At 43.4% G+C, this 22,553-nt stretch overlaps 2 protein-coding genes and 1 long non-coding RNA gene across 3 annotated transcripts; 1 reads left to right on the top strand and 2 right to left on the bottom strand.

Annotated features, from left to right (window-relative positions):
* Window positions 1-555: 555 nt before the first annotated feature.
* Window positions 556-2,362, bottom strand: LOC119025122 (nuclear factor 7, ovary-like). Its single transcript, XM_037108495.1, has one exon. The coding sequence runs from the start codon at window positions 2,345-2,347 to the stop codon at window positions 704-706; it is 1,644 nt and encodes a 547-aa protein (XP_036964390.1). The 5' UTR covers window positions 2,348-2,362; the 3' UTR covers window positions 556-703.
* Window positions 2,363-5,922: 3,560 nt separating this feature from the next.
* On the top strand, window positions 5,923-22,498 carry slc7a10b (solute carrier family 7 member 10b). Its single transcript, XM_037108497.1, has 11 exons — window positions 5,923-6,294; window positions 11,422-11,626; window positions 12,136-12,287; window positions 14,317-14,442; window positions 14,518-14,671; window positions 15,432-15,555; window positions 16,429-16,532; window positions 16,611-16,707; window positions 16,975-17,124; window positions 17,279-17,456; window positions 17,537-22,498. The coding sequence occupies exons 1-11, from the start codon at window positions 6,165-6,167 to the stop codon at window positions 17,665-17,667; spliced, it is 1,551 nt and encodes a 516-aa protein (XP_036964392.1). The 5' UTR covers window positions 5,923-6,164; the 3' UTR covers window positions 17,668-22,498.
* On the bottom strand, window positions 10,599-12,231 carry LOC119025135. Its single transcript, XR_005076702.1, has 2 exons — window positions 12,115-12,231; window positions 10,599-11,618 (listed from the first exon to the last, which is right to left on the bottom strand). It is a non-coding gene; the product is annotated as an uncharacterized LOC119025135 (long non-coding RNA).
* Window positions 22,499-22,553: the final 55 nt, after the last annotated feature.

The raw sequence follows: 22,553 nt of genomic DNA, 5'->3' as shown, positions 1-22,553 counted from the left end.
CGATCTTTTCTTTGACAGATTTCTCACAGATTACAGGAGCAGACGGACAACTGAGATGGAAGATCCCTCTGATTGGACCACAGCAGTAGATTAAGAACTTCTCTCTGTCTCTTTAAAAGTAGCTGAAGTCCAATATTTCTTTGATTAGAAGTATTTTTATGTGACAGTAAAGTTGCTGATTTCAGACTAACTTAAAGCAATGTGGCATGATCTCCACTAGAGGGCGTCCTCAGATCTCTGGTTTAGTTCATATCAGCTGTTCAAACCTTCAATAACAGACATCATCTCACACTACCAGCTGTCTCAGGTGTGATGGAGGATTGGAGCTCGTCAGCTCAAGTCAGTCTGAGAACAGCTGATGGTGTTTTTAATCACATGATTTGGTCGTCATTAGAAACATCAGCTGTTGATCAATAACAAACTGACAATAACAAAAAGAATGAATCAGACACAAGAAAATGTTCTTTTTACTTTTTCTATTTTATTCATGAAGAAAGACAAAAAGAAATTATTTGTTTTGTCTCATTTATAACATGATTGTCAGGATGCATCTCTTCTTATGTTTACAATGTTCAGACAATAAAAAGTTTAAACTCAACATGTAAATATTTCATATATCTAAAAATAAAAAGGATAAAAAACACAAAATCCATTTACTATGTTAAAAGATGTGAGTGTTTCTTGTGAAAATCAAATGTTTGTTCTACTCAGTGTGACTGACAGGAGAGATGATCAGAGGAGCAGAGTTTTTACCACCATCATTAACACATGGACTAAAGAATAGGTAGAGTTTCTGAGTGAAGCAGCAGCCAGTAAAGGAGTAGATAAGAGCTGCAGCATCAACGTCATAAAAGGAGACCAGACCCTCCTCATAATCCACAAACACCCCCACCTTCTCAGGCTGATGCTTCAGAGAGAGACAGACTGAAGGGTCAGCACAAGCTTTGTACTCATTTTTATTCCTCAAACATATCGTCCATTGACCATTCTGAGGAGATGCTGTGATTTCTCCCTTCCTGTTGATCGATTCTCTGGCCACTCCTAAATCCCATTTGGTCTTCTCTTTAACCTGAACCTCAGAATAAAATCTTCCTGAAGAGAAACTCTGCTTTGCTAAGACATTAACACATTTATCAAATCTCCCTGGGTTTTCTGGGATTTTTTTCTTTACATCACCATGTTTAACTTGTTTCCCATCACGAGACAGGATGAGTTTGGGATGTGCTGTATCAGGATCGAGTGTCACATCCACTGCATACTGCTGGACCCTCTTCAGCTCGGCCTCAAACAGCTTCTTCATCTGTTTACTGAGCGTCTCCTCCAGCTGATTCACAGCTCTCACCACAGTCCCCTCATATGAAGGTGGACGGATGCTGACTCCTGTCCAGTCCTTGGTGGGTGGAGCAGAGTTCAGTGAGGGGAAGCTTTGGAGGAGGTGGAGGTGGTCTTCAGACTGTGAGAGCTTCTTCATCTCAGAGCTTCTCTTCTCCAGCTCAGAGATTTCCTGTTCCAGCTCTGTGATGAAGCCTTCAGCCTGTTTCTCTGTCTCTCTCTGCTTCTCTTTGATGGTGTCCATGAGCTCGGCCTGGCTTCTCTCAACAGACTCCTTCAGAGCTCTGAAGACCTGAACACCAGCTGCTATCTCTCTGTCTGCATCTTTCTTACTGAGCTGCACTGAGCGCTTCATCTCCTCAATCTTCAGTCGTCTCTTCTGGATCATCTGCTGAGTTTCAGCGTCTCTCTTCCCCAGCTCGGCCTTCTTTCCTTCACATTCTTCTTTCAGAGGAACAACAGAATGTCCCTGGTGGTGTGAAATACTGCAGAGCATGCAGACACACATCTGGTCGGTCTTACAGAACAGCTCCAGCAGTTTATCGTGCTTCGTACACATCCTGCCTTCCAGGTTCTCCACAGGGTCGATCAGCTGATGTCTTTTCAGGCCTGACTTTGTCAGGTGAGGCTCCAGGTGAGTCTCACAGTAGGAGGCCAGACACACCAGGCAGGACTTCAGGGCCTTCAGTTTGGTTCCAGTGCAGTCGTCACAGGGAACTTCTCCTGGTTTGGAAACTTGTTGCTCTGAGCTGCTGCTGCTGGCTTTCTGTTGAGCTGACTGTCTGAACTGAGAAGCCATCTCAGAGATGAACCGGTTGACCTGCAGCTTCGGTTTTGTGTAGAAAATGTCATTACAGTTGGGACACTTGTACGGTGCGTTAATATCCCAGTGTTTAGTGATGCAGGTTTTACAGAAGTTGTGTCCACATGGTATGGTGACTGGATCAGTGAACACATCCAGACAGATGGAGCACAGAAACTGATCTTCAGTCAGCAGACAGCTGGCAGCAGACATGTTGACTGTCTGAGGATTAAAAGTGAAAGTGATGTGTTGTTTAGTCATAAAAACATGAAGCTAGATTAATGAAACTGTAAATTATTTAGTTATTTTGTAGTTAAGCAGAAGTTTTATTTGAAGCCAGATAATAGAAACACAGAACCTCCTGTTGGAGCAGAGTTGAAGTTTTGTATTAATGGTTGTTGAAATACAGTAAATATCATCAGCTGTACTCACCAGATTTGGTCAGAGATTCTGCTGTTTTGCTGAGAAAGGCCCGACTGAGTCAATTTCAGTTTTTCTTCAAGAGAAACGTAGAGATGAGTCACAATGGCTGTTTGTCCGACGAATGTTTAGTTTCATTTGCTGAATATGGTTTTAAAGCTGTTGCTCCGCCTCTTTCTCTTCTGCAGGTTTTGTTGCCTTTCAAGTTCGACTTGATTACTGACATATTTTGGCACAAGATCTATTCTGATATAACACACTGGAGGCTTTAAGGACAGTCTGTGTTAACAGGAGTCTTTTGACTTCATGTTGTTCACATTTATTCCTGTAATGGAGTCTGTCAGATGCGAAAACAGTCAGACAAGAAGAAAGAGGTCAATCATAGCTATGCACAACTGCAACACTCTCTTTTAGTCACTTTCATGGTGTATGGGTTGTATCAGATATGACCTGAATACAGCTTTAATGTTAGCTGACAGTTCAGTGTCCAAAACACAAAATGAAAGGCAGGCAGCTGAATACGCTGCTGGAAAAACCAGCACCGAAACACAACGTCTGCTGGTCACTAGCAAGACCAGCAGACGTTGTGTTTCGGTGCTGGTCCAGCAGGGTATTCAGACGAAGGCAGGCAGCAAATGCAGGTAAATACGATGGGAACACAGGAGACAAGGGAACCAAACAGACAACACAACTAAGACTGAACTATAAGCTGGTCCTAAATACAAACTGAACTAAACAAGTGGACGAGGTGCAGGTGGAGAGAAACACAGCTGAGGGGGATGAATTGAAGAAAGCATGAGAGCAGGAAAGGAGCTGACGAGCTGGAAAACACTGGGAACAGGTGAGAGCTAATGAGGCTGACCTGAGACAGGTGAGCACAGGAAGACAAGAACACAGGAGGGAAACAGAACACTGACAATAACTCACATCTCTGAGGTTGTTCTTGAATTCAGCGTCTGACTCACTAAGACAGCTTGTTACACAGTCAGGTCCTGGACTACACCGAGAGAGAAGACGAGCTCATGTGCAGTTTTGGTATTCATACTGTAGTGTGAGCGGTGAAGGGGAAGGTTATGGTCCGCTCTCAGTGGCCGTAGCTCCGATTAGCTCAATGACACGGCAGGCAACATGTGGCATTTCCACATATACTTTTATTTCCACCATACATGCTCTGACAAACACAGGCCGAGGATCCTGCACCAATATATCACAATATAAAGTAAAATAAAAGGGGTCTTCACTCCGCTGGCAGCATCGCTGTGCATAGTGGAGCGGAAGTACATCTGCTCTTCTTCTTGGTACAGGTTTATTATTCTCTTAACAAAAGGAGGATTCAATAACTCCGACTGTTACAATAAAAGATCCTGAGCAAAATGTCCTTTTTCTTCAGTTTTACAGGAAACAAGTCTATAAAGTAGCTTAAGGTAAAGCTAGCTGTCTCCTCCTTAGCTGGAGTTCAGTCACTGTGGTTCGTCTGTGATGAACGTATACATCCACCGAAAGAAACAGTTAATGAAGAATAGAAACGTGTGCATGATATTGAAGCGCGTACTCCACTATTATCTCATTATCCACAAGCTGCAATACTTCCTCTCCATAGTTATAAGTTATTATTTGTTATCCTCAGTTCGTTCATTCAGCGTTTTCAGACCCTGAGGTCACCAGGAGGACGAGGCCGCCTGAGGCTTCGTGGACCAGAACCAGAATTCTCCAACCTTCACCAGAGAGTACAGCAGATTCAATGATACCTCAATGATATTTTATACATTAACAAATTAGAGTTTGGATTTCCTCCCTAAAACTACACAGTGTCTCTTTAAAAACAGAGTTTACTAAGTGCTTTTGACAATCAAGTGAAAGAAGGAAATTCAGGAAGACGACTAACAGAAATCAGAGGAAGGCGAGTCTGTGAGTGGAAACAAGAGAAAGAGAAAGAGAGAGAAAGACAACATGAGTCATTGTGAAAGGAATACAAGCCAAATAATGAAAGAGAGAGGAAAAGTAAAGAGAAAGGATTAAATCAATGAAGGATTATGAAAATATGACATTGATCGTGTTCTCCTTTGAGATCAGATTGTGTGTTTAATTTGGTTTGGCAGAAAAAAGATGAAGATCTTTGTCCTCTCATTAGTATTTATTCTGTAAAACTACATAATGCACCTTTAGGTCCTGTGAGTCATACATGTCTAAACACTGCAAATAAAAGTACTTTATTCATATTGAAATAAAGTCAAATACTTCAGAAAAGCATTAATTTAGAAGAGTTTCAACATGTTGTGAAAGTTACATAAATGTTCACAATATCAATCAATCAATCAATCTTTATTTATATGGCGCTTTTCATACAGAAAACAGTACCTCAAAGTGCCTCACAGAAATAAACAAACAACAGCAGAAAAATAGAAACAGCAAAATAAAAAAAAGGAGAAGATAGTTAAAAGAACCCAAACCCTCCCATGGACATGGACAGAGACATACACAGTCATACACACACTCACACATATGCACGGACACACACACACTAATACACACCCATACAGTAGCTGTCACTAAAGAGACATGGCTGGACAGCGAGACCTGGTGCATGGAGGAAGCTACCGTTCAGGAGCCAGCCACACCGGGAGAGATCCTGGTCCAAGGCCGCAGGGAGCACCACCACAGAGACCACCCCAACCCGGGCAGACAGGAGGCCCCTCACCAAGGTGCAGAGCCCTCTGGTCACCCGGGCCGGAGCCGTCCATGGGACAGCACCCCCCGCAGCCAGACCAGAGACCACCCCCAGCCTGGCAGGCCCCCAGGAGGAAACACTGGAGATTAAAAACTGACAGACTAAAACAGTAGAATAAAGCAAAAAGCATAGAAGCTGAAAACATGAGGGACTAAAACATAAAAGTATAAAGGCTAAAAACACGAGGGACTAAAGGGTAAAATATGAGAGATTAAAACAGTAAAAGAAAAAATAAATAAATAGATAAATCAAATAAAATCAAATAAAAATAAAATAAAAAGGATTTAAATGAATAAATAAATAAAAGAATAAACAAGTAAATAAATAAATAAAAGTGCTCTGATTAGCACGGCATAAAGGAATTAAGAAGAATTTAAATTTCAATTAAAAGCCTGGTTAAAAAGAACTGTTGAGTAATTTGATGTAAAACAGTCATGTGGTGTGATGGTTCCTTTGCTTTGTGTTGACTTTGTATTATTACCTCATTAATATTAATAAACTACACACTGCCCCTTCAAGTACTTCTGACGTTATTCAAATACAATTATATTAATAACGCACTTTAGTTATTGTGCTATTTGGAAGCTTATTAGTTAAAGAACTGAAGTGTTTCTTCCACCACTCATCGTGATGCGTTTGAGTCAGTCAGCCTCAGATTTCAGGAGCTGGCGGGTTCGTCCCGGGGTCCCTGAACGCACCATGCCTGTCCCGGGTATTTAACATTCTGCCCTGGACAGCGGCAGGTTGTTGCGCAAGCGCAGCCCATTCAGTCTGCATGAATACGGAGCGAGGAGAGGACAGGAGCACTGGGACTGCTGGGACTACTGGGACTGGGAGGACACAGAGGACTGGACGGACCGGACCGGACCCGGGCAGGCGGACATGGATGGACAGAACGGCAGCAGCAGCATCTGCTCTCGGCAGGACACGAAGAAGAAGAAGCAGCAGATCCCGGACAGGGTGACTCTGAAGAAGGAGATCGGGCTGCTGAGCGCGTGCACCATCATCATAGGTGAGGCAGGAAAACAAGAGAGCTGCTCTGGGATCAGTTCTGTTCTCTCCATCACTGCTTTAAAACCCGCTCCTGTCGGCGGGCCGGACCTCAGACTGCTGCAGAACCTTAGAATAAAGTCCACTGACGCTTCACTCACTGATCAGAGTGAATCTGTAGTTTGGAGGCTTCAGGAGGAAACTGGGACTCCATGTTTGTTTGCATGTGGGCTCCCAGCAAACTGAGTTGTAGTGCTTACGTGGCTGAAATATATGAAGTCCAGAGGCAGGTGGTGGTGGAGCAGAAGAACATTGTCTGCTGGAGCAGAAAGAGCAGCAGGGGGCATTAAACACCACCTACACTCAGTAAATATGAGCATCTTCCAGCAGGTGGAGGTGGAGGTGGAGGTGAGGGGCTGCATGCAGAGGCCCGGCTGCACCACTCTGATCACTCAGATCACTGATTGATTAACATCAGTCTGATGGAGAAACGTCAGAGCCGAGAAAGTTTTCCAGTCCAGCTGTAAATCGTTATTTTCATCACGATACGATAACTGACGATATCAAAAAGTCTCGATGTCGTTACAGTCCTGCGATCGATATGAGACGACATCATACGTCTGTTTAACTTGATCAGATTTATATCAACTCATAAAAACTCAAATGTGATCTGACAGTTTTATTACTGAACTGTTCGATGGAAACATTATGTCATCAGTGGATCGAGACATATAGTGGAAAACAACATGTTGTAATTAATAATGTAAAGTTAAACTTTAGTAAAACTTACAGAGTCTTTGAATCGATGCATCGTTACACTTTCTGTTTTCCACAGTCGGACTGTAGAAACGTTTAAAGCAACAGACTGTAACTTCCTGAGCAGAGCGAGTCGATGTCTGACTTTCATCCTCAGATCTCCTGATACTGACACTTTGGACCAGCGCCGACCTGCGCTGCCCTCCAGAACTCAGTATCCCAACAATCCACCGTCTTCCTCCAGGAAGTCACATTTTGTGTTTTTTAAAGGTGCAATACGAACAACATATAAGATACTAGAACAAATGGAGGGCAGCATAGTGGTAGTGTTCCCGCTAACTGCTGCTAGATGTAGCTCCGTTAGCTATGCAGTTAGCTGTCAGAACACTGTGGAAGTTACTAACTGGGCTAACTGGTTAGCATGCTAACTTCAGTAGATCTCTCATAATCTCCAAATTTTAATTCTTTCATTTTCTGTTGGTGATTTTAGATCACTGTTGTTTGTCACCAACTAGATCTTACGTATTGCACCTTTAACATAACTCTTTTGTTTGGAAAATTCAAAATTAAATCAAAATATCTAAAGTTCTACGTTCTGACGTTCTCTGTGGAGAATCTTTGACCCAGAGATCGATTTGGATCAAGACTCTGACAAGGCAGGCTGTTGGGTCACCTGAGGCCAAAAAGCTGCACTTGAATGCACCGCGAAGGCCAGAGCTGACAGCCAATCAGGTCAAACCTTCTGCACCTGCACGAGAGGAAGTACCTCTCCGTACCACCAGGTGGCGTTAGTCTGCAGTGATCATTCAAACAGGAACCTGAAGACTTCAGATTGGATTTATAAACTGTTGTCTCGATAAAACCAAAACTCGACCGACATGCAGTTTGTGGGTCTGATGTCGATACTGAGATCAGGGAGTCAGAGGCAGAGTTACATCCTGCAAATGTGGTTGTTTTTTAATAATTATAATACTCCCACTATAATACTGTAATATAATATTATGATATATTTGTGATGTTCTCATATTGCTGATAATACCAGCCAATCGCTAACGATAAAACAGCTGCGATTAACTGAGAATATGTCTGATTAAAAAGTAAATAAGTAAATATTTACTCAGTAAATCAGCAGAGACTGCTGAGACAGGCGTCTTCTGTTTCCCTTCAGCTGCTCTGATTGGTCTGACTGAACAGCCAATCAGAGTCAGTGTGGCTGACAGGTGATGTTCTCGTATCACCTTTAACATTTACATCATGTTGACCAGAGTCTGACTGAGACCTGGAGTTTGGGGCTGATGTTGACACTGATACACACTTTGATTAATTGAGGGTGTCAAACACTTAAAAACATTCAACAAACATTAAATTGTTACATCAGAAACACACAGATACCTGTATATCTGTGATGTCAGGCGATGATGTCGGCTCTTTATTAAAATGTCATGAAAAAAAGTCAAGTTACCACAAACTAAAAGACATCCTGACAGCTCATCTCTCTCTCACCCTTTCCTGTCTGACTCTCCAACCTGTCCTATCAAAATAAAAGCAAAAAATAGATATAATAAACCTTAATTTTTCACCTTGGAATCTATATTTTGCAAAATGAATCTGATCACCAGGTTCTTCATCCACAGGTGAGGTTTGCTAATCATTGAGGTTATTAATTGTCATCCGAGGTCACAAACGAAGCTTTTGCGCTTGACTTTAAAGGAGCATTATGTAGTTGTAGTGGTGGCAGGGTCCGCCACATATAAACAGAGTAAAACAGTATAAACTCTGTTGTTCCTCCTGTTGTTTGTTCAGTCATGGAAACAAAGAGAGTTTCTTTGTCTTTGTTTTCCCCCCTGAAAACTACAGAGTGCTCCTTTAATCCAAGACGTCTTTAAAGTGCAAATAAAACAAACCAATTTAAATTGTGTTTCCATGACAACAAGCCAGACTCCATCTGCAGATTTCAGGGTTAAATTGTGCAGATGTGATCCTCACAGTCCACAGAGGACCTGGAACAGGTTTTATTGTTTGAGCATGACGTTTAATTTTCCGGAGGCGTTTCTTCATCAGGAGTCACAGGATGTAGATCTGTTGGGTTTTTAGTGTTTTGTTTCTCCCGTAGACTTCAATACAGCTGAAACCACAAACAGCCCAGAGCAAGATTCAACAACGCGATGACCCGTCCTTCTTTTTCATGTTCCGTGTTCCTTGGTTCTCGTTATTCTGTGGTATCAGGTTGGCGTATAGACTTTAGAGAGTTTGCAGAGTGTTTCTGACACCAGTATCAGAACCAGAACAGTCGTAGCTTTGCCGCTGGACGGATCTCTGGGTCCACATGTGTTGCTGGGTTGGACTCTGAACCTCACAGCGCTCCTGATGGTCCGACCTGCTCCTCACAGCAGAGAATATCACAACAGAGAGAAAATAATGTGTCGGTGTGTGAATGGGTGCATTGTGCAGAAGCTTCACAGGATGTGCAGACTTGTATCTCTGACCTCGGTGTGTCAGCAGGGCGGATGGTCGCGCTGCACCGGCGTCCTCTGTGGTTTCTGTCGGTGCAGGTCTGACTAACAGGCCCACAGCTTCCTGCAGCCCGAGCTGCTGTTGCTTGGTCAAGGCGGACATTTCTGTAAAAAAAAAAAAACAAAAAGAAAAATCCCTCTCCAGAACAAGAGAAAGGTCCTGTGTGCAGAATGCTGAAGCACCTTTCCATTCAGAGAGAGCACTGAGGGAACAAGCTGGCTGCTCTGCACACTGAGCTGCAGATTCAGCTGCAGCGAGCTGTTCGCACGCCGGGTTTTCCTGCCTGTCACTTTTTAGGAAGCTGCGGGAATTGATCGGATGCAGAAGGTGAGTCGGTCACTTCCCACCTCTGCAGCCCGGACTGGATAATTTATGTCGGGTTATGTAAGGGCTGTCTGTGCCACTTGGCTGCCTTCTGCCGTGCTACTGGTAGCGCTGTAGTCTGAATGCGTCGGATCTGCTGGTACTCTACGCTGCATACTGAGGCTCTGGGCAGCGGGGATTGTCCCGGCCTGAGTGATGGCCTTTACCTCCTCTAACTCACTCTGTTATAGAGCTCTTTGTGTTTTAATGTCCTCCGTATAAACTCACTTCTGATTGTGTGACTCCTGCTGAGAGTCTCGGCGGGTCAGTGATGTTTCTGTGTAATACATTACACTGCAAATCGTTAACAAACAACCCACCCACACCCACTGTCAGTCAACTCAGTGTCACCTTTTAATAAAGTAATAATACACACAGACCATAAGTCACACATGCCTCCATCGTCTCCCAGGCTCCACCACTAATTAACCTGGGTTTCCTCTTGTGGAAGCTCTCCTGTAATCATGACGTTTTATAAAATCAGTAAATGTTTTCCACAGTTTTCATCCAGACACCAGCTGTACCTGCTGCTCTCAGTGAGGTGAGGTGGGGGAGCGACACCCAGCAGTGGACCCGGGCCGGGAGTCGAGCCCGGGTCCACTGCAGCGAGGACACAGCCTCTGTACATGAGACGGCTGCTCGGCCCACTGAGCTGAACAGCACCCGATGTGATGAAGTGAAGTGAGACAGTTGTTCCTCGCCTCAGTCAAACTTTACTTACACCGCTCAGGATTATTCAGGAATACTGGGATATTCTGTTCATTCTGCGACATATCTGAAATTTTATTTTGTGTGTTTCATGCACATGTTTCCTAATATCATTAACTAATGTTGAGAAGTGTGTAAAGCATCTTTCAGACATTTACAAGTGATCTAAAAATAAAACATGAGATATTTAGGGAACAAAAACAGTTCAGAGATTAAAGCACACAGATGAAATAACACAAATAGTTAAAATAATAAAAGACAAAAACAAGCAGAATAACAGTCAAAGAAAGATGAAAGATGAAGTGTAAAAACTAAATTGAACATTTGAGTTTTCACAGTGAAAGTTGACACACGGATAAATCACATTTCAAACACAGAAGCAAAGTACAAAACAATAAAATCAACAGTGAAATCAATTCTGATTGAATGAAATAATGGAAAATAAAAACTAGATTAAAACAGAAATATTACGGTGAGGTTGGAAGTTAAGGAAACAGCTGTAGTAATATCAAGAACAATCAGAACATCTTAGATCATCAATCATAAGTTGGGGCTGTGGTGTGTTTGAGGCCATCAGTTTCCTTCAGCTCCGTTTGGTTCTGACTCGAGGTTCTGTCGGCCCGGCTGCTTCCTAAAGAACTCAGGTTCCTACTGAGAAGAACCAGCAGCAGCACTTAAATGTATTTTCTGTAAGTGACTGTAAACCATCATGAAGCTTTAAAGGAGCAGTTCGCTCATTAGAACCTGAAGGTGTCTTGTTGATCTGTATCTCCACAGAGTCTCTGACCTTCGTCCTTTCTCTCCTCAGGAAACATCATCGGCTCTGGGATCTTCATCTCTCCAAAGGGGGTCCTGGAGCACTCGGGCTCAGTGGGTCTGGCGCTGGTGGTTTGGGTTCTGGGAGGCTGCATCGCTGCCTTGGGCTCGCTCTGCTACGCTGAACTGGGCGTCACCATCCCCAAATCTGGAGGAGACTACTCCTACGTGACGGAGATATTCGGTGGTCTGATGGGGTGAGTGAAGAGACGGCAGAATCAAGTCCAACAGTGAAATACAGAGATGGAGTCTGGAGTCAAGAAGCCCAGAAATCAGTTAGCATGTTAGCATGTTAGCACTTCCTGTTCCCTCATCTGAAGTCTGCGAGCTTGTTGAATGTGATTTCAGTTAAATGTGTGATATAAGGTGTGTTGTTACCACAGACTGAAATCACAAACTATTCTCACTCACACTGATCAGTTTATAGAAAACCTGGACAGTCGTCTGTTTGTAGCCTAACATTAGCTTCTTACTGCTACACAGATAATTTATGTTCATCTGTGGAGATTATCTGGATGAACAACACGAGTCATGAAGTTGTGTTTGACTCTGAGATTCTTTTCTATAATAATCCAAAATCCAGTTTTCGTGGAGGGAACCAGGATGACAGAAGACTTCCTCCTCAGCTGTATTGTAAAAGTATTAATGTGTAAATCTTTCAGAATGAAGCAGATTCATGGTTTACTGATCCGTCTGTCTGGTTCAGGTTCCTGCTGTTGTGGAGCGCCGTCCTCATCATGTACCCGACCACGCTGGCCGTCATCGCGCTCACGTTCTCCAGCTACGTCCTGCAGCCCGTCTTCCCAAACTGCGTTCCTCCGTACATGGCGACGCGGATGCTGTCCGCCACCTGCCTCCGTGAGTCTGCCGTCGATGTCGACGTGTTTGTTTGAACATCGTGTGAAAGGACGTAACAGCTCCTCCTCGTTCTAGTCTTGATTCTGTTGCATCATTCATGAAGGATGACATGTCGTCTTGTGGTCGCTCGGCTGCTGGATGCTGATTTCTTCTTCTGTGCTGCTGAAATGAATCATTCCCCCTGTAATGCTGATTATATTCCAGCTCATCAGTAAACTGCAGCTCCTTTACTTCAGCACGTGCATCAGAGGGGGAAACATTCACATGTAAAATGTCTCTTATGTAACTTCTGGCTGAAGGCTTTTTAAAACCTCTTTAATGACGGTAGTAAATAATGCACAGCGTGTTGAGGAGGGAGAGATGCAGGCTGAGAGGATGAGGAGGAGAGAAACACGGTGACGGGAGGAAAACAAAAAGAAATCTGCAGAAAAATGAGTCCAAGAAAAAGAATAAAGAAAACTTTTTTTTGCTGCTTTGAGTTCTCGAGACGAGATTATTTTCTCACATCCAGTATCTGATATGTTATAAATACTCTGATCCTAGTTTGTCCTCCTCACACCTGACGCTCTGACACCGTCTCTGGGTTTTGGTTTTGGAGAGGCTGGTAGAAGATTCTCCACCATCTGTAATGTTGAGCTGCTGCGTGTCAGTCTGAACCACCAAGCATGTGGAGCTTCCTGTGCAGTCTGAGTATTAACCTCAGTAAACTGTGGACGTAGGGGGTCCGTGAAAAGCCCTTTGTTTAAAATATATTTTCCCCTTTATATATTTTGCTGTAGAATTTTAACAGATGTCTCAAAGACACGCTGACATTTAGAGGAGGATTTCTGCAGATGTTTCGCAGCATCCTGCAGGGTTTGAGGGAGCTTCTTCACTCCTCAAAAATTTAAATGTTCCCATCAAAAATTGATTAAGGCAGAAGTGTCAGCAGGAGAAGATGCCGGTGCAGGACGGAGTTCCTGCAGGATCTGTGTGTGCAGCTTCAGTCAGTGTGAAGCCGTCAGCCGGGCTAATTGCTCGGTGTGTTGCCTGAGAGCAGCTGCACTGACGAGCTTTAATCCTCGCTGACTCTTTGTGTTATCGATGAGTAAGAAATGTCTGGCCTGAGATCCCGGCGGCGAGGTGAAACAGCGAGTGGTTCCTCACCTCTGACGCTGTCATTCACACTTGTTTTTTTTGGAGCTGGATGCTGAAACGTGAGCTCTGCCCGGGCCTCCTCGGGGCGGCGAGGGGGGCTTCTCGCCACGTTTTGTTTGCTCGCCGCAACGGAAGTGGTTTGTTTTGTGGGTCTGACAGCTCGTCTTTGTGCCCGAGAGCGAGGCCACCATGAGAGAGAGCGGGGCAAAGCCGGTGACAATGATGGACGAGCTGAAACAATCGTGCCCTCCCTCGCTCGCCCGTTTCCCACATTCCTGCCTCCCATGGCAACCGGCCGCTGCCGCCCACCGCCGGCGAGAACGGCGGGCCCCGGGCCCCCAGAGCACTGATGGAAGCACCCTGACACTCAACGTTACAGGAGCGCTCCACCGAGTGCACATGTCAGAGTCAGTGTGTGAGGAATACTGAGCCTCAGGAAACAGTTCAGGTCCTCTGTGGCCGACTGAACAACATGATGATGTCATACTGTTGTAATGTCATCAGGCGTATATCAGTTCAAATGTGTAACAGGCGGCGCTGAGTTACAAACCAGAGGTGTGGAAGTTGTGAAGACGTTGGCAGGGAGGGTGTAAAAAGATGTTGCATTATGGGACATGTAGGCTGCAACGAAAAACACGAGGACAACGTTTGGCACATTTATTCCTCCGGGACGTTTAGTTCACGCAAAACAGGAACGAGAAGTTGTGTAGCATGAAAAACTACCGCGGTTATTTTCTCACCCAAAAATGAACATTCAGTCATCGTCTCCTCGCCTCCAGGCTGCTGGACAGACGGGTGAGGTCGTCGTAGTCCACAGTGTCAAAATGTCTCCAAGATGTTACTCACACGTTTTAAGAAACACTGTGATCCTGACGCTGTGCTTCCTGCTCAGTGCTGCTGACCTGGGTGAACTGCTCCAGCGTTCGTATGGCCACCAGGATCCAGGACGTCTTCACGGTGGGGAAGCTGATGGCTCTGGGCCTCATCATCGTGGTCGGCCTCGTCCAGATCTGCAACGGTAACATTCTCACTCTAAAGCTCTTCTGCTCCCTGAAGTGAAAAAACAGACTCAGAAGAGTGATTTATCTTCCAGGGAACTACGAGGCGTTGACTCCTCAGGTGGCCTTCTCCATGGAGAGGACGCCGTCTGTGGGTCAGATCGCTCTGGCCTTCTTGCAGGCCTCCTTCGCCTTCAGCGGCTGGAACTTCCTCAACTACGTCACGGAGGAAGTGGTTGAACCCAGACGGTGAATATTTCTGCTTCTCATCAGCTTCTCAACATGTTCAGCTTCCATCTCAGCTTGTTTCTTTGTTTTGTTCCCAGACTGCTGGAGACATTTTGAGTTTTTTCAAGGGCCGTTTGTTGTTTAAATAAATAAATATGATGCTGGTTAGCTTAGCTTAGCATAAAGACTGGAAACAGGGGGAAACAGGTACTTTCAGGCTCTTTCTGACGTAGATAAAACCCCGACTCAGCACCTCTGAAGAGCTTTAATTAACCTGATATGTTATTTGTTTCATCTGCAGTGCAGAATAACATTTTCTTGTTTTACCAGCTGTTATGTGACGGACGATTTTTTGGCTTGGAGCAGTTATTTTTTTAGAAATCTGCGTTTCTCTGTGCAGATTAAACCAGCGAGACGATGTCAGATTCTTCCTTTAATGTCTGAATCGTTCTTACGTAGTGAAATATCTAATAACCAGAAAGTTCTCTGAGCTTTGTTTGTCAGCAGAGAATCATATTTCCAGTAAAACATATCGTTCAAACTCATGGACGTTAAAAACACTGATGTTAGACTGTGTGCTGATTTACAGTTTTATGATCATGAACGAGACAGTTTTTGTTTCTTAAACAGAAACAGCTCAGTGTAAAAACAGCTTTTTATAATTTCTCATACCTTTGATCAGCTTCATGCATGTTTCAATCTATGTTTTGGTTTTGACCGTATCACCTGTGCATGGTGTGTATGTGTGTGTGTGTGTGTGTGTGTGTGTGTGTGTGGTCAGGAATCTACCTCGTGCCATCTACATCTCCATACCATTGGTGACCTTTGTGTACACGCTCACCAACATCGCCTACTTCTCCTCCATGTCGCCTGAGGAGCTGCTGTCGTCCAATGCCGTGGCCGTAGTGAGTAACGAGGCTCCGAGACGATCAGTCGCGGCGTCACGGTTCAGATAGTTAGATCCAGTCAGGAGGTCAAAGGTCAGAGGTGATGGACCGTCTGTCCTTCAGTGAGCCACCTAGTGGTGAAATGTGTGACATGCGAGTGAGAGCAAGACGAGCTCTACAGTAAATAAGCCTGAAAAGCTTTGATATTATGTCATTATCATTGTCTTTAAAGACTTTGGTACTGATCAATATATCAATATGCAAGTATTGGGTCAGAAGTATTGAGATATTTCATTTTGTCGTCCAGTCGTAACATTCAGATATATGAAGTTATCAGCCTCAGAAAATATTGTTGTAAAGTTGAATCACCTGGATGATTTTCTGTCCACATGCAATATATGAACAAACTTGATTTATTTGGATTTATTTGTTCAGGTCAGACAGAAAAAAGGCAGTAAAAGTAAAATACACGTGCAGGAGAGACAGAAAACCAACTCCAGCTGATCTGAAAACCCTCACAAGTCAAAACTATCTAATTATAGAATCTGGATTTAGATGCTTTCATAAGATAAACCTGTAAACCTGTAAACATTTAACATTAAAGCATTCAAGCGTTGTGAGTCTGAGGTGACTCAGGTGTTTCATGTCGGCTCTGCACCGACTCTGTCACCTGCTCAGAGACCCGGAGTGGCAGAAATGAAAATGATGATCTGTGTTTAAACACACTTTGCCATGTTTGCCTTCGATGTGCTGTGAGTGTTTTTGAAGGAGATTTGCATTTTATAAGACTCTAACTCATCCACGTTTTGTGACAGAGAATCAGACAGTAAGTCACAGTTCTGATCGATAATCGGACTCGTCACTGAGTCCGTCTGTCGTTCTGCTCTTCAGACGTTTGGAGAGAAGTTGCTGGGGATGTTCTCCGTCATCATGCCGATCTCCGTGGCTCTGTCCACCTTCGGTGGGATCAACGGCTACCTGTTCACCTCGTCCAGGTGAGACTCGCCGCCCTGCCGGCTCTTCTGCTGCTCTGGCACGTCTGCTGACGAGCTGTCTGACGATTCTGCCTGCAGGTTGTGTTTCTCTGGAGCCAGAGAGGGTCACCTGCCCAGCCTGCTGGCCATGATCCACTACAAGAACTGCACGCCCATCCCCGCACTGCTGGTCTGCGTATGTACAACCTCACACTGACGCTACACTGATCTCTGATCTGTTTGTGTGCTACGTCAAAGGCTATGTCCAACTCCCGCATTCACCAGATCTGACACCCTCAGACTGCTGCCTCTTCCCCCGGGATGAGGGAGAGGCTCAGTGGTCGGCATGTGATCCGAATGCTCCGCGTCAGCTGGACTGAGTGTGAATGAGGGAGGCGGCTGGTGAAAATAAAGTTTTCTGAAAGTGAATTCTTTCAACTTCCATCATGGATCTGTGTTTCAGTGCGCTGCCACCATCGTGATCCTCTGCATCGGAGAAACTCACAACCTGATCAACTACGTCTCCTTCATCAACTACCTGTCGTACGGCGTCACCATCGCCGGCCTGCTGTACCACCGCTGGAAGAAGCCCAACCTGTACCGACCCATCAAGGTACCAACACAACTCAGTACATTTACTCAGAAACTGTACTTAAAATAATTTACTGGCATTTATGAAATGCAGGTCGACATCTTGGATCAGCGGTTCAAAGTGATCACTGAGTTTCTGTCGTCACTGTAAACTGTGCACTGCGTGTGTTGTCCAGGTGAACCTGTTGGTCCCTGTGTGCTACCTGATGTTCTGGGCGCTGCTGCTGGGTTTCAGTCTTTACTCGGAGCCGGTGGTTTGTGGCGTCGGTCTCGTCATCATGCTCACTGGCGTACCCGTCTACTTCCTGGGCGTCCATTGGAAAGAAAAACCAAAGTGTATCTACAACTTCATTGGTGAGTTTGCAGAGGGAGCTGTGGTTTCAGGTCTGTCTGCTGAAGCTGATATTTAACCGGTGACGTGTGTTCTCCTGCAGAGAGGGCGACCTACGTGGGCCAGAGGTTGTGTTTCGTGGTCTTTCCTCAGTTTGACCCCATCGAGATCGCCAGTCCGTCAGAATGGACCGACCGGTCTTCAGGCAGGAGCAGTTTGTCTGCCAATTCTTAAAAACTTTTTTTTCTGAATCTATGCAGCTCTTTGTTTTTGCCTCTTGTTTTTACTCCGTCACTGTGTAAATCCAGACACTTCTTCCTGACACGGGAGCTTCCTGTCTGACCTTTGACCCTCTGAGACTCTGGTTTCCCTGCAGCCGAGTGGAAGCGTCCGTTCTTCTGCGCGAGCTTCGTGCACTTTTTATTTCCTTCTCTTTTCTACTAAGTCTTCTAGCACAACAACCTAATGCCGACAGTGTCTCACTGTGAAAACGGACTTTTATTCCTATTTTGGACCCTTTTGTTGTTTTTTTCTGTAACATGACAGAACTCAGACCGACTGACGGTTATTTCTTCTGAATGTTGCTGGTGTTTTAATCGTGCCTTCAGGCCTTTTCACAACAAGTCTCCATCAAGTCTCTCGTCAGTGTTCTGAAAACAGCAAGAAAAAAGCTGGTGCAGATTAATTCAGTGAAGATCTGCTGTTTGAGTGACACATCACCCCGTTTCCCTTCTTGTATTCATATATTTTTTCAAACCTGCATCCGGTCCTGCTGCATAAAGAGGTCGAGGCAGCTTTTAAGACGATTGTTTAGGCAGTAAAGATTCATAATGTTCACCCACCGTCTCTGAGGAGAGCCGACATGAAACCAGAATTTCAGATCTTGTTTAAAAATCACCCTAGAAAGTTGTAACATTGAAATTTACCGAAGCCTTCGGCCCTGAACAAAAACTTGCGCAACATTTATTGTCATTAATTGTGTGTCAAGACAGTGATGTTCATGTTTACATCCTAACACTGTGGATGGTCCCCAGAGGATGAATTGTAAAACCTCGCCATCATCGGACTAAAGTTTCTATTTGTCCAGTATTTTAGTTTAAGACCAGTCACATGTAAAAGAAGTGAGATTTGTCTTAATTAGCAAATATCAACATGATAACATGTTATCTAAGAATACGGCAGGAATCACTCCTAAAATCTGAAATTGACTCAGCGGACACACACTTCTATCCCTCTGCTTGAAGTGAAAGAAGAGCTTAAAGGACAAGTTCACCCCAACAGTTTTATTCATTAGGGTTATGCAGTGAATTCTGAAGCTTTTGTGTAGCTGTGAAAGTGTCTGCATGAGACTACAGAGGATGTCGGGGACATTAAACGTCCTCACAGCGAACACAAAGACTCATCTGCTCACTCGTCCGTCGATCACGATGTTGTTCCTTTATAGTCTATCAGTGTTTTTAACAGGATTATGCTAATGTCTTTGGTTATTCTTATAATTTTGTGTTCGTGGCCTTTTATGAATCCAGTTTCCTGCCTCAGATATTCGAGAGTTAAAGGTCACCAGAAGGTTTTGGGTTTTGTTTTGCTTACAACTGAATTTTCGTTCGCTTTGGATTTGAAGTCTAACATCAACAGATGTAGCAGAAACTAACTTATCTCAGCGTACAGACAGCAAACAGAACACGTTTCACTTTTTCAGAAACACCAGTGAAAGTTACTCTCAGTGAGAGATTAAAGAGAGCGATTAGCACATCTGGACGATCCGGAGGCGTCTTCAAATCTAGAACGTGCTGATGTTTAAAACACCTGAAACACCTGAAACACCTGCGTCTGTTTGTCTCCCAGCTGATCGGACGAAGCATTTATTTTACAATGTGAACAGCAGAATATAGAGGTTATCTACAGAGAATATAGAGGACAGTAAAACAACATGAACAACATAGAAATTAAAACGGCTCTGAATAAAAATGCACCATCACATCAACAATATGAAGGTGGGAACGTCAGACTTGGTGTGAAAAGGCCTTTTACTGGGGAGATGTATATTCAAATGTTTATTAACTGATTCACTATATTAGATTTTAATATATTTGGTGTGTGCCTTTCTTTTTGTGTATTGCATTTGATTGTTCCAGAAGCACTTTGGTCTTCCATCGTCTGTGATCCTGCCGTTCGGTTCATGAATTCTTTCCCCTCTCAGATGTAAAACCAGATTGGCGCCGGACTCATTTTGCACAAAGCACTGCCAGATCCCCGAGACCGAGGCCAGGCGCCAGTTTATTAATCCATTGTTAACACAGTAGTCATTTTTACCTGCTGCTGCTCTCACATCACTGTCTCACACTGTGACTGTTCTCAGATACTCACACTTCCTGCAGCAGAGTGAGATTTTAAAGTGCTGCTGTCTGAGACTTTCCTCACAAAGGAGTGATACGTACGGATTTTAGTCTAAAACATCAACAATTATCAACAGACTGTGAAGAAGATTGCTGATCTAACATTATGAGCTTGATTTATGAGTCATCCACTGAAGTTAGCATGCTAGCTGTCTAGCTCCATCCAGTACCGGTCCAAATCACCCTCAGAGCTCCGAGCTCACAGTCCACTAGTTGCACTGCTAACTGGGCTAAATTGCTGCAGCCAAAGCTAGCAGCAGTCGCAGGATCCTCTGCTGATACAAATACTGTCCAGGCGCTTTTTCTTGACAGCTAATTAATCCGTTTGGCTCTGCAAACGATATAAAGCAAGCTTTTAATTACTTCTGACTCTTCGGAGATAAAATGACACATGACACTCTGCAGGTGTTGCCGCTGATACGTCCTCCTGTTATTGTTGTCAGACAACTGTTAGCCAGTTAGCATTCAACTCCCAATGAAATCCATAATATAACACTTGACAATATTCTGGGTTAACGAACGAGGAAGCTAGTTAATCATTAGTTACTGAGAAACTTCTAATCCAGCTTCACAGAGTAACTAATGATTAGTTAATGATTAGTTAATAGTTAATTAATTAAGAAATGAGCGAGGAACGAATCATCAACGACTTAATCATTGATTGACTGTTAACAAGCAGTTCTGAGGCCTATATAGTAGATAATGATCCTTCGTTAATGAATCATTAGGTACTGATTAGTTCATGAATATCTGTAAATTGATCACACGATTTCACGAGTGGCTCCCAGTGAACGGAACAAAACGAGTCACAACTCATTTAGTGGTAATTACTTAAACATTAGTTATTGTTTCTGTGCAGCCCAAGTTAGAAGTTACTCATTAACTAATGCTTTGTTACCAGTTAATCCCTTAATCGTTGATGATTTGTTCCCGAGCAGCTACTTAACATTTTGTGTCCTGTGTTGTAGAGTGACACCTCACCAGGTGGTTATCCTGGTTAGTTTTAACAACATGATAGAAACGCACAATATGGATTTTTCATCCAATACCGAAAACGTTTAATTTCCTGCTTCTCATGCAGAAAATGATGATAATGACACATTTTTGTATTTTAATAATAAGTCCATAAGCTGTAGTTATGAAGACTAAGATGTAGCGAGCAAAGATGGATGATTTATTATTCATAGCTCTAAAAAGATTTATTGAGTTAAACTCTCCAAACACGAATTGTAGTTGTTGTTGTATTTTCTTCTTCTGAACATGAAGAACAACTCCAGAGTGGCTTACATGGCTCTAGGCAACAGCATTCTTCTTCTTCTTCTTCTTCTTCTTCTTCTTCTTCTTCTTCTTCTTCTGTGTTCATTGGCAGCTGGCAAACCAACGTAACAGGTGCATACGGCCACATACTGTGTGTAAATACTGCACTTGTTAAATCAACTAAAGCAGTTTGTTTTTGTATTATCGGTTCAATTCATCCGCAGTAATTTCAGGATCTGCTGATAGATAATGTTCATTTTCTATTATCTGTCTGATGTATTTCGTGCTTCACTGCAACACATCTGTGTCTCTGGTTTCAGCAGTTTAGATGACAAGTTTATGAGTGGAGCAGTTGTTTTTGAATGCCAGCTGACTGTAAAACTGTTAGACTGTTAACTCCTCATCATAGTTTACTGTTTCTGAGTTAGTTTACAAGAAATCTATGTTCCATAAACGATTCGCGCTCCATCAGACGTCCTTCACTCACTGAGACACAGATTAAATCATTAAAGATTTAGACATTATTAAAATATATATATATTTTTTTCAGAATGGTTCACAATCAATTTAATTATTCAGCATCTGCGAGTAGTTCCTCCATTTTCCTTTTTGCATTGCATTGTGGGACAGCAGCATGTATCAGCAACACACTAAAAACACATTTGTGTGCATTCTGGCTTCTTTGAGTCGTTGACAACTTTTCATTATAAATGCAAAATGCTGAAAATGTTTTTTAAAAATGATATGCAGAATTAATTTATTAATGCCAAGTTTATAACTGTTTATACTGCTATGTGACATCATTCCTTTTTGTTTCTCCTGATTATAGAGAAAAGATTTCTGTATTGTAACATTTTGTTTCAGTAAGTTAGATTTACTTACTTACCAGCCTGAGAATCTCACTGCAGCAGCTGCCGTATGTCTTTAAAACATTTGGGTTTTAACAAAGCCAAAGCTGCAGCCTCCACGACAGGTTGTGTGTTTCTGATCACTCGGGTTTGATTCTAAATCTGAACAGCACATAATGTCGGACCTTCACAGCCGCATTACCGCGAGCAAAATGTCTTCAAATAGCAAATCCACTCTCCTTTTTACCATTTCTATTATTTTGTAACAGAAGTCTTTGATTGCCTTTTTGTAGACACAGACGTATTTCTGCCTTCACTGAGTAGAAGTGGATTCATTCTGTCAGTAAATAACATGTAAAAACATCTGAAATCCAGGAGACCAGGATAAACCACAGTCTCGTGTTGTCTCCACACACAGACTCTTTTACACTGTAAATTATTTGTAAAGCATCCAGTGTTTACAATGAGGTCATTACATTGAACGTTAACTTGGAGGTATTTTAGAGCACTTTTTTGTAAAAGTTAGTAAATAACTGTAGCAGCACAATAAATCCAGAATGAAATGGAACATGAGTGATGTGGTTGATTGATTAAAGTCCTACTAAAATGGTGCTACAAT

Source organism: Acanthopagrus latus, chromosome 8 (assembly GCF_904848185.1).
Source record: "Acanthopagrus latus isolate v.2019 chromosome 8, fAcaLat1.1, whole genome shotgun sequence".
In the NCBI taxonomy this organism is placed as follows: Eukaryota; Metazoa; Chordata; class Actinopteri; order Spariformes; family Sparidae; genus Acanthopagrus; species Acanthopagrus latus.
The sequence above is the reverse complement of the archived record's forward strand: the minus strand, read 5'-3'. Positions and strand labels throughout refer to the sequence as shown.

Coding starts and splice junctions, on each gene's coding strand:
- slc7a10b (XM_037108497.1), top strand. CDS start 6,165: ATGGATGGACAGAACGGCAGCAGCAGCATCTGCTCTCGGCAGGACACG. Junction 11,627..12,135: donor ATATTCGGTGGTCTGATGGG/GTGAGTGAAGAG, acceptor TGTCTGGTTCAG/GTTCCTGCTGTTGTGGAGCG. Junction 17,125..17,278: donor ACCTGTACCGACCCATCAAG/GTACCAACACAA, acceptor TGTGTTGTCCAG/GTGAACCTGTTGGTCCCTGT.
- LOC119025122 (XM_037108495.1), bottom strand. CDS start 2,347: ATGTCTGCTGCCAGCTGTCTGCTGACTGAAGATCAGTTTCTGTGCTCC.